The following is a 12,613-nucleotide window of genomic DNA, read 5'->3' on the forward strand; positions in this document are numbered from 1 at the left end:
ATGCAATCATATAGACTACCATTTGAAATGTACTTTAATATTTTTAAAGAGAAAAAGCAGATAAGCATTTATTTTTATTTTTAAATGTACATTTGAGGAAATATTTTAAGACAAGGCTCTGGACTCAGACTCTCTGAGTTCAATTCCCATTCTGCCACTTATCAGGTGTGTGACCTTAGCAAGTTAATATTTCAGTACCTCAGTCTCCTCCTCTGTAAAATGGAGGTAAAACAAGAACATATCTCAGAGTTGCTGAGAATTAAATGAGTTTAATCCATGTAAAATGCTTGGTACTGTGCCCAGCTAACTCAATAAATACTAGTAGTATTAGTATTTTAATTAGGTTCAACCAGTTCTAGATAGCCTGTGAATGAATAATTCTATTTCATTTGGCACAGTTGTTAAGACGAGGTTCTGACAGTAGACTTCAGTATTCACCTCAATTTTCTCCCGTGTCTGTCCTGAAGATAATAATTGTACCTTCCTCACAGGGCTGACGTAAAGATAAATGAGGTAGCAAATGTAAAGTGCTCAGTACTAGCGTGGCAGACTAACGCTTAGTAAAAATCTGTAGTCATTATTATTCTCTGCACATTTTAGGATTCCAGTTCTCACCTTACATCTAACCTAAATATGCTACTCAGAGACCTCCTGAGCTGGCTTTCAAGTCATCCAGCCACTCAGATTACTCATCTAAGAAGCTGAATCTGTACTAGTGGAGATTGTTACCATACACATAAACCCTGTATAAAAGTAAATTTATCAAAAGACATGGTTTTCCAAAACAGGTTTCATTTACTGACAGAATTAATTCCTTCAATTAAATGCAGATTGAGTTGAAGTCACTTCCCCAGATTATACAAAAGCATTACAGCTCAATATAATTTTTGCCTTTGATTAGTAATTAAAGTCTATATGATCTAAATGTAGTAACATCTATGTCCTGCCAAGTTTTCTGGCAGTTATCAACCATGTGTAAATACACAAAGAAAGGTGTCCCAAAGCCTATATCTAAGGGAAAAATCACTCTTGTTTTTATGTTTGACTCTAGCTTACAAGTTTTTAAGGGCCAATTATCACAAAAAATAGAAAAGAATACGACTTATAAATAACTAGAAAAACGTCTATGTCCAAAAGTAGGAAAATCACTAAGCAAAGTATGGAACCACTTATCAATGGAATAGAATGCAGCTATTAAAATTATTATAAATGTCTAAAATGTTAAGAAAAAACCAGCAGAAAACTACATACATGTTCCTACTTACATCTACATTAAAAACAACACCACACATTTGTGTGAAAAAAATTGTTAGGGTAGTGGGTTTATGGGGAATCTACGTAAAGGTTCTGAAAAAAAATCATTTATGTGGAATAACTCACTTCTCAAGGATCTGGACAAGCATTACTGTACTTAGCAACATAATCCTCAAGAGGCACAAATAAAGTGAGAGTTTAATTTTGTAAAATCATTTTTGTTCCTATGCTAATTTGAAGAATCACTTCTTCTCTACAAAAACAAGACAGGAAAAGACAAAGGTATCCCAATCAGATCCATAAGGTGGTAAAAAATATTCAAAGGAAAACAATTAACTATTGCTATTGTCCATACACACCAGCAAAATATTTCATTTCAACTTTTATCTAAATGTCTACAGAATGTCTTCAATATTCTAAATAGTAAGAATGAAACTAAAGTGAAATCAATTTGTTTTCTCTGAAAAACTGTCTTTGACCACAATCCTTTTTTCAAACAAAGTACAGTTTGGTTTATTATGTTACTCAAGCTGCCACGGCCCCAGAAGGCCTTGCCATAAGAGGCACTCTCCAGGAATGTTCACATGCACGAAGCTTATCTAAACACTACTATTTTAAAATAGCAGACACACACAAATTATTTTATTAAATAACTCAACTTGGGTTGATAATTTATAAACAGAAGTCTAAGATAATTATTAAGATACACCTTCTAATCAGAATGACTTTCTACCCTGAGAGCACAGAGACGGCCATTTCAACACTGTGGAATCACGGATGCACTACCTTCCCATTCACAGACTGTTTATGGGGTAAATACTGCACTTCCTTTCCCCACTACATCCACTCGAGGTGGCACGGCATAGACAGCACAGGATCAAAAGCCAGAGAAATGTTCTAGTCCTGGCCTTGCAATTTTTAAAAACTGTTTTAACTATGGGAAAGTCATTTAACCATTCTTTGACTCAGTGTCCTAAATCAAAAGATAATATTGTCCAGCCAACTTATTTTGATAAATCAAGGTAAGTGAAAGCACAAATGCAAAACGCTATTATGGGGTAGGGGGAAGGGTACATCTATCTACCTCAATGTAGTTTAGTGAAAATTTAATGATTGTGTTTTCCTAAGTTTCCCTAGATCTATGATAAAATCTAAAGTCTGTACATGTGGTAACAAACAATTACAATTCTTCTAAAGAACAGACTTAACTCTAAGATTATGTTCTTAGCACCAGAAGGAGCTATTGAGATGAAACTACACCGCATACAGAAAGGAGTGGAAACAAGACAGGCATATTCTAAGGGAAAGAGCCAGGGCTAGCAAAAAGTAACAGAAAAAAGAAACAAACGTTAACTTTCTTTGAAGCATAAAAATGAAAGAGGTCAGTGAAGAGCCAAAATGAATTTCTGTTATTTACTCAAAAAGTAAATTTATTCCTATCATTGACTACGTTATACTTCTGCAATGTCAACCACTAAATTAAACACATTTATTCTATGAAATAAAAGAGCAACTGACTTTATCTTAAGGGTTCCAGCATCCCATAGCCAAAAACAAATAGTGCCATCTGCCCCAGTAGAAGACAGATATCTCTTTGAGCCACTGCACAACGGTGAGAACTGAAAAGCAATCAAAGAAAAAAAATATTTTTACAAGATGAGCGACATAGTCCAAATAATAAATTCACTTTTTACCATACAAATAGCAACTAACAATAACAGAGTTAGAAAACATGCAGAATTGATGAAGGTCATGACTAACATGTTACTTGAAGTTTATATTATTTATAAAGAAAGCAGAAATATTCCTTTCCTCATTTTAGCTGGCTTCATACAATGAATTATAAAAGTGATTTCTTAAAATTTGAGTTATAATCAAAACGACTTTATAAGGATTAAAACAATTACCTGTAGTGAGGTTATAGATGCACTGTGGCCCTGAAGAACAGCCAAAGGTGCACATGTTCGAAGACACCAGACTCTGATCATTTTATCACAACTTCCAGCTGCTATCATGGTATTCTCATAGTTTACAGCCATGTCTGATATTTCAGCCGCATGTCCTCTTAAAGTAGCTAATAATCTCCCATCATCTGTTGCCCAGATTTTCACAAGACAGTCATCAGAACCCTTAAAAGAACAGATATTAATAGAATCAACTCTATAAATTTTAATTCAAATTCTTAAATGTTATGATTTCAGACAAAGAAATCGTATCTGTATGTGCACTTACCAACAAATAAATTTTCAAGTACCGAAAAGTGTTAATTACTCATATTAGGAATTTTTCTCTATGCAAGGCTCTTTACTTTACTAACTTAAATTATTCACTCATAAAGAATATCCATGTGCCCACCATCTAACAGGTGAAAAGCAGGATGTTAGCAATAACTAACATTTACCTATAGTCCCCTACCCACCATCCATGGTCCACCTAGAATCTTGTGAAAGAATTCGAACTTCTGAAGTAACAAAATTATAACTGCAAACAAATGTAATATACAATAGTGACTAATCCTACCTATGCTATTGTGTTATATCAAAATGAAAGTAGGGGCCAGACACATAGCCGAGTGGTTGGCGTGTGTACTCTGTTTCAGCAGCCCGGGGGTTCAACGGTTCGTATCCTGCACGCAGACCTAGCACTGCTCATCAGGCCGTGCTGAGGTGGCATCCCACATGCCACAACCAGAAGGACCCACAACTAAAATATACAACTATGTACTGGGGGGCTTTGGAGAGAAGAAGGAAAAATAAAATTTAAAAAAAATGAAAGATAATTTGGGGCTTTTTCTCCCAGGAAGCTATAAACATAATACATATCAGTTTCCCATCATTGGTCTTCAGTTAAATACATTAAACATAAAATCACCCAAAGCCAGTTATCAGACAAAAATTAATTTTATCTGTATGAAGTCAATAAAAATACATAAATTGTTTACTCTGCTAAAGCAGCATAAGCTCAGAAAGAAATGGTGAAGAGTACAGAGTTTTCTATGAGTACCTATATTTACAAATAGACATTTCAATTTCACATAGCCAAAGTAGAGATTACAACTTTTAGGCTTTATTGTTATTTTTTTTTTCCTTCGCTAACTTTCTTTATTCATCTTATAGCTGAAAGTTTATACTCTTTTACCAGCATCTCCCTATTTCCCCCTATTTTTCATTATTAAAAAATTTAAATACAGAAAAAAGTAGAGAATATTGTCATTAACTCCATAGTCCCATTCCCCAGAATCAAAACCTACCAATAAGTTTCAAAGGTTGCATGTCAGAATTCTTTACAACCTTCCAACCCAATTCTTAAAAAAAAAAATTAAATCTGACATTAGAAAGTACTCAGAAGATCTACAAAAGCAAATGATACAGCCAAGTTATCTGCTTCATGGCGACAAGAGATATGACATATAAATGATCATAAATACAGTATAACATATTAAATGCTGTACCCTAAACCAGACTCTGCCAAATACTACCTAGAACACTCTCAACTATAAAAGCAGTTCTTCTGATTGAACTCTGAATCAAATTAAATGGGTTACCAACCACTAAAGACTCTTAATAAAACTTAACTTTGGTAAATCATCCACACTGAAATCCAGTATTCCCATCACGTTCACTTAATCTCAAGTTCTTCATCTATAAAATAAGGTTAAACTGGATGATCTCTAAGCTTCCTTTCACCTTTAAATTTCAGTCATCTACGCACTCATTTATCCATGAGGCTTGCAATTAAATACGTGCCAAACACTGGAGATACAAGAATGAGATACACACACACAGTATTCCTGCCCTTAGAAAGCAAGGCAGAAGAGTGTAAATGCAGTAACATGTCCTCAGTGCTATACTGTTAGTCAGAAGACATTCAAACAAGGGAACAGTCTGTTCTTCCTGAGAGGTGGAGAGGTAGGACCTGCAAAGGAATCCCAAAGTAGTGATACATTAAGAGTCTTATGCATGAAGAGGCAATGCAGTGCAGCAGCTTAGAGCACAGACTCTACTGTCACATGTCTGGGTTCAGGACTACTTTCTACAGGTTTGAGTTTGGGCAAGTTACATATGATTCCTGTGCCTCAGTTTTCTTATTTGTATCTACTTCATAGGGTTGTTGCAAAAACAAATGAGTAAATGAAGGTGGAGTGCCTGCCACACAGTAAAAGCTATATACAGTCTACCTACCATCATTGCTTTTCTTGGTGGTAGTAGTCTTAGTTTAATAATATTCTTATTATTTTAAAAAGGACAGATATTCCATATGGCAACTAGAGAGAAAAGTATGATCCAAAGGCATGAAAACGTGAATTTGAGAAGTGCAGGGAAGTGCATGGAGTCTATAAGCTAACCTAGAGTGTGAGGTGAAGGCATGATGATGAGGTCATAGAAAAACTGAAAAACTTTTATGATATACTAAGGAATATGGTACATAGTGGTGATCACTTAAGGTAACCAAGCAGGTGACTATCAGGATCACATTTATGGTTTCCAAAGATCATCCTGGCATCAGAATGAATTAGGCTGGAATGTAGGAGACCAGCTGAATGCTGCTGAAATAGTACAGGCAGGAGAGAATGAATGATAAAAACAAGATGGTTACAAGAGCTATTTGGGAAATTAAAGGGATGAGGATCCTAGCACTGTTACCTGTGGAAAGTGAAGAAGGAACTATAGTTAGAACTTTCAGAAAGCTATCTACAATACCACCTTGCACACGAGAAGTATACTAGGTATCTACGGAATAAAGAAATGGCTTGAAAGCATGCATTCAACTCTCAATTTCTCTAAATTCCACAAAGTAAGTTGATTTATTCACTTCACTTGTTTATTTTCTAAAAATTAAGGCAATATTTGGCTGTGACCTACACTCACAGTAAAAATTTTAAGTATGCTAATACAGGTAGAATAGATGAAAAAAGTAAAATCATGATATCTCATCATGACTCACCAAACTGATACAATTCATTTTATTCTTATGTATCTGAATAAGAGTTTGCTTTACATTCTACTATAAGATGTTTTGCATCTTTTTCATGTTAAAAAAAAACAAAGAAATAGCCTTTTGACCAAAATGCCAACTTTAATGAAACAAACAATGGCAACCTGTATCTCAAATCAGCCTTTACCAACTTTTCACCAAGTAAAACCTGACAAAAAGTCCAACTATGTTCTTGAGTTTTTTAGTAATCTCACCAATTTAACATTACTTTATAATTTTACTCTATTTAGGCAAGTGTCAAAAAAACCCCACTATGTACATTTTCCCCATCTATTATTCCCATTAACCTTTCTTTTCCTCCACTCAATTGCAGGAGAGAAATCTCTGACTGCCTTTTCAGGAAAATCTCTCTTCCCTATCCTCTACCATGACCTACAGAGCAGTGTGCTCTCCCCACCCTCATCCCTGTTCTCCAGAACTCCTGGCAGAATTTCAAACCTAACTCTAAAGCAGCCTTCAGCAATTTCTATTTCATGCATCATTACTGGTGATCATTAATTTATTTTTATGAGAAAAGTTGATCTGACACATTCAACTAAGTTCTTTCAAAATGACTATCAGAAATATAAATACAAATAAATAACTGAAAAGGACTGCAGAAAAGAAGAAAAATTAAATTTACTGGGAAAACATTTTTAAAAGCACTATAAATTTAAATTGAATGTGGAAGAATGAATTGAAACTTGATAAAACCACTCTTTTAAAAAAAAGACTAAAACAGAGCAGAATTTGAACAAACTTTCTTTCCACAAGCCTACCTCAAATGTTAGGAAGGTTAATAATAAACAAAAGAGTAGGACATTATAGTCTCTCAATCAAAATGTTAAAAAAGAGTATGGACTTTAAAATAAAAGCAAAGTTACATGAATGATGAAAGGGATGACATCAACAACACAGGCATTAGCGTTGGCCCTGGTTAGGAGAGATAACAGGCCTTTAATGTGTACGAAGGAGAAAGAGGTATGGTAAAAAGAGCAATTTTAAAATAAACAGCAAAAGAAATTAGATGATTCTAATCTTAGCAAGTAAAACAAATTATCTAAAAGAAGAAAGAGAGGAAACCAAAGAAATCAAAAAGAGTGGATAAAGTTTAGAAATAGGGCAGAAAAAGAACACATGAGAAAAAAGGAAAAGAATCGTAAGCAACAGTGAAAGTCCTGCTAAAATTAGGTAGCATGATTTTAGGAAAATCTCAACTGACAAGCTTTTTCAGCAAAGCTCCAACACCTAGGGGAAAACAAAGTAGTCATTTCTTTTCAATAACATCTAGATGTTGCTGCTAGGACTAGGGACTGGCAAGGTGAGAAAACTTGGGAGTATAAAGTATAAGTGGAAATAACAAGAAATTAAGCTGGACAGGGTTTATGTGAGGACAATAACAGAGGGTTTTAAATGCCTGTTAAGGAGTTTGGATTTAACCTGGTGAGGTAGCTACTCAAGAATTTTAAGCAGACAGATACCTTCACTATAATACTTTAGCCACAGTAACTTTTAAGAAATCCATGAGCCAGGTGCAAAATTGAAAATGCTTTTTTGATCACTTCTCAGCCTTTTGGTTAAGATTAAGTGTGAAAATGCTTTTTTGGCATTCATCTTTAAGTCAAATTAAAATATTAAGCTAGTGTTTAATGCCAAGTAAACATACGATAGCAGCAGATCACTAGTTTTACTTTTCAAGTCATGCGCTGCATAGTGATGTTTCGGTCAATAACAGATAGCATATTATGACAGTGATCTCATAAGATTTGTACCATACAGCCTAGGTGTGAAGTAGGCTGTACCATGTAGATTTGTGTAAGTACACTCTATGATGTTCGCACAATAAAATCCCTAATGATACATTTCTCAGAACATACTCCCATTGGTAAGCAACATATAAGCGTAACGTAAAACGCTCATAATTACTGTGACAGAGTGCTCACTAATATGTTATCATTTGTCTGTTCATGTCAAACCTAGCATTCTCCTTAAAATCTAGAAAAAATGTCCTACCTACTGATATGAAAAATGTATGAAATAACTTCAGGCAGAAGCCTTTGAATCACTTAAATTCTACGCAGAAACTAAAGCAGAACCTAAAGTTTATACCCCCCAAATCTAATAGTTTCTAGAAGGCAAGTTTTAAAGGCTTAATTGAACTATTTATGTATTTATTTAAACTAAAAGCTAGAAGATTAGAGGTGACCACTATGTGAACTGTTCAATGATGAGGAAAGTTCTTTACAGGATGGAGCAGTAAATGACAAAGAAAGGCTGACTCCTGCAAGCAGGAGACTGCGTACATTTGGAAACAGTACAGCAGGTAATTTCTGCTCAGATGACCTTAAATTAAAAAGAAGATCTGTAAAGCTTTCTCTGCTAAAAGGGAAGCATCAGTTGTGCAGACTAACCAAAGATTACTTCTTGGACATGAAAACAAAAGAAATTATGTGATTTTTAGACTTACAGTATCGTGGAGGATTTGGCACTGCTTGGCAGAATCAACCAAGAGAATTCTAGTTTCTCTTGCTACCACAACACATGGCTTTCCTGAGTCAGATTTCACCTCTTGATGTCATTAGAACAAACAGAATTAAACGTTAAACACATAATGCATATTGTCAATGTACACTACAATGTCATTTTCTTATTCAAGCTAAAAAGTAGCCTGTTCTTCAGGCAGCTAAAAACTGCTTATAATTTAAACTTAGTTCAATGTTTTTTTCAGGAAAAGGTCATTGATTTTCTTTCTTACCAATCGATCAGACCTCTACTTCATTTCCCTTACAAATTAACCTAAACTTTAGTGTCAATCATTTCAACACGTGCCCAATTTTCTCACTCGCTTGTCCACCTAAATCACCAATGACTAACCTCATAGCAATCTCATCATCATTTGCCCTGATCCTGCTCCCTGGATGCCAAGTACCATTATGGAAAGGAAGACAAGCATACTAAATCTGTAATACTGCAAATTCATGAATCCTCTATTTATTCGGGAGGGAGGCTAAGGCTACTCAGCAATTTTTTTCCCCCTAACTGGTCCCTATTCATCACTCTTTTTCTCTTACCAGGCTTTATCACTCACCACTATAACCCAGTCTCATTCTCTAACGAAGACTCTTATCAGACAAAATATTTCACACTGAAAAGTAGAATCTGCTCACTGCAAACCTAATTAACTATTTTCCTTTTAAAAAGTCCAAGTAAATTGCTCTTTATACATCCCATCTGCCTCTATTTACTCATCTATCTATCCTCCTTCACGACCACTCTCCTATCTTTAAGTCTGTTCTCCTAGATCCTTCTCCTTGACCCAGTTTTTCAAAAATTTATCTTCCTATAAATTACCATACTCTCTTTTCCATTACTAACAAACTAATTTCAAACTTCAAGTTTCAAGACTAGTACCAATGTCTTCCATATCTCCATCACCCAGATTCATCAACTGTTAACAATTCACTCCATTTGCTCCATCACCACCTTTCTTTCCACATAACTCACATACCTATTACCATTAGTCTTTTTCGCACCATTTAAGAGCAGGCTGCAGACTTGATGCCCCATCCCTTCTAAATGTCCCAGTGTGCATTTCTTTAAAACAAGGACACTCATCTATGTAAGCTGGGAAATCGGTACTGACAAAAATGCTATGCAATCCACAGGCCCCAGTCAAATTTTGTCAACTATCCTGACAAGGTTTCCTTTTTCCTTTCGGCCCAGGATTCCATATAGCAACACATGTTACATTTCAGTTATATTGCCTCTTCAGTCTCCTTCAATCTGGAATACTTCCTTAGGCTTTCTCTTTGTTTCATGTCTTCAGAAGTTTAAAACAGTAGGATGACCCTGAACCTCTAATGTTTCTTCACGATCAGACGTAGGTCATGCTGTCTTGGTAGGAATCCCACAGACAAGATGCTGTTTTTCTCAGTGTACCACTTCAGAGGACACACAATGTCAACTCAACCCACCATTAGTGAAGTTAACTTTGTCATGTTAGTGTTTACAGGGTTTCTCCCCTGTAGAGCTGTAATTTATCCTTTTTGAATTGATCAGTATCTTGTGGAAACATACCATATTTGTATATATCTCCTCTAATACCATCTAAGTTTCTTGCAAGAAAGGACATTATTCATTTTTATATCTCTAACTGGTTGATTCATTCATCATTTGTTGGATGCCACTATATGCACCAGTACTACTCTGTACAGTACTACAGATCTAAAAAGGTTTAAGAAAAAGTCCTTGCTAGTAAGAAGTTCACAACTTAATAGAAAGACAGACATGTAAACAAATTCACTCCATCATAGTAGGAAAATACAATATAAAAGAAGTATGAAGTTCAGTGACAGTACTCCGTATTCAGAAAACAGCCTATCTTTTTTAACCGTCAAGCTTTTTGAAAGACTAGCCTACATTAAGTCTCAATTCCACCTCAGTGATCCTAAAATGAAACGCAGTTTGTCCAGGTCATTAATGGCCCTGCCAAATCCAAAAGATGCCTTTCGGTTCTAATTTTACTTTAGTTTTCCATTTCTTGAAATACTAATTCTTCAGCTTTTAAGACATCACTTCTTTTTTTGTTTTTCTCTGGCCTCTCAGCCCTTTCTTAGTCTCAATTACTGACTCCACTCCTTTTCTTTCATCTGCTTTGAAAGCTGAAGTTTCAGTCTTCTTATGTTACATATATATGAGGTACTATAATGAATTTCCATATTCAATGATTCCCAAGCTGAATCTTCTAGCCTACATCTCTCTCCTGAGCTCACACTGCCTGTTGAGCAGTTCTATTTGGCTATCTGCACAAGTGTCTCACATTTGACGCATCCCACTTCACAAACTTCTCCACTTAAATCCCTACCACAGTAAATGACAGGACTTTCTAACCAGTCACACAAGCTAAAAACATGTCATCCCATATTCTTCCCTCTCAATTGCTCCCTACATTCAAATGAATCTCTTAAATCCTAGAGATTCTATTTTTAACCTGTTAATTCCATTCCATTCGTACCTCCACTGTGAGTCTGTTCAAGCCCTGATGATTTCTTTCATGGGTCGCTGCCGGAACCTTTTCACCAATTCCTCTGTATACAGACTTAGTTTCAATCCATCCTCTACAATAATGCCAAAGGTACCAGTAATGAGAAATTCTACTGACTCTTCTGTTTAAATCTGTCATTTTCTCTCCATTACCTTCAGGAAAGAATTCCACTCCTTCGTATGTCACAAAAGGATCTTGATGACTTTGTCCCCCACCAACAGCTCTCTAGCTCTTGCTTAATGATGACCCATATTTATTCTTTGCCATATCCAATAATACATAATTTGCCTATTACGTTCTCCCAAAGTCTGTAAATGCCTTTCCCTAAGTCTGCAATATCCAGCTCAACTCAGCTGAAGTATCACTTCTTAGTAAGTTTCCCTTACTATCTCCTACCACACACTGGATTAGGTACCTCTCTCTTGTGATACTTCAGTATCTTGTGCAGCCTCTATCAACCTTCTTATCACATTATATCAATACTGTCTGCTGAACATTTGTGAACTCTCCAGGGACGGATACTGTCTTTCATTTCCATATCCTAAGTGTTTTGAACAGTGTCTGGCTCCTAAAAGACTGAAGTTCGTTAAAGGAATGCATAAACTCATAGTCTTTATTATAACGTATTGCAATCATAGAAATATTTTATGCTCTTTTGCCTTAATTTGAAAAGAGATACATGTTTTTTCTGAAAAAGGAGGAAAATTTTTTTATATGGTCCTCAACATGCATACTCTAATTATCAGAGAATGGCTTGCTCCTGAGAGAATTCATTGACTCTGCTTTTCTTTAGTAAATATTATTTGAGGCAACGATTCTGAAGCCAAGTGGAAAAAAAAAACAACGAAGAATTAGGAAGCAATTCTAACTTGGTAATTATGCTATTTCCCTCCCTTGGTTCTTCTCATTATTCCACTGAGAAACATCCATTATTAAACTATTCTAGTACAAAATACTGGTAAATTTTCCTAATAAAGAATTTCACTCATCAATTACAACGATGATAGCTCATTGTTTACCTTGTTCTATACCAATTATATACATTATTTCATGTAACCCCACAAAAATCCTGTGGAGTTGGTGCTATTATCTATTTGTCTCCCTCTTTTTTAAGAGATGAGAAAACTGGAGATGAAAAGGGTGAAGTAACCTGTCCCAGCTGCAATGCTAGGAAGTGGTACTAAGAGCTCCCTGATGCCAAAGCTCATGCTCCTAACCACAGTGCTATCCAGCTGTGCAGGACTCAAGAGAATTAGTTCTTTGGAAAAAGCTTTCAAATATATCTACACGAGAACCTTGGTAATAAATGTGCAAGGTCTTAAGATACCAAAGACATGAAAA

General features: G+C 35.4%; 1 protein-coding gene across 10 annotated transcripts in view; it reads right to left on the reverse strand.

The window, feature by feature from the left end:
- PHIP (pleckstrin homology domain interacting protein) overlaps positions 1 to 12,613 on the reverse strand; it is a 127,073-nt gene that overhangs the window by 76,418 nt on the left and 38,042 nt on the right. For all 10 annotated transcript variants that reach the window (XM_070558999.1, XM_070559000.1, XM_070559001.1 and 7 more), the window contains 2 exons: positions 3,162 to 3,383; positions 2,773 to 2,873 (listed from right to left, as the gene is read on the reverse strand). In XM_070558999.1, the coding sequence (XP_070415100.1) occupies positions 2,773 to 2,873; positions 3,162 to 3,383 (323 nt within the window). The remainder of the gene's footprint in view (positions 1 to 2,772; positions 2,874 to 3,161; positions 3,384 to 12,613) is intronic.

Source organism: Equus przewalskii, chromosome 9 (assembly GCF_037783145.1).
Source record: "Equus przewalskii isolate Varuska chromosome 9, EquPr2, whole genome shotgun sequence".
NCBI classification, from domain to species: domain Eukaryota; kingdom Metazoa; phylum Chordata; class Mammalia; order Perissodactyla; family Equidae; genus Equus; species Equus przewalskii.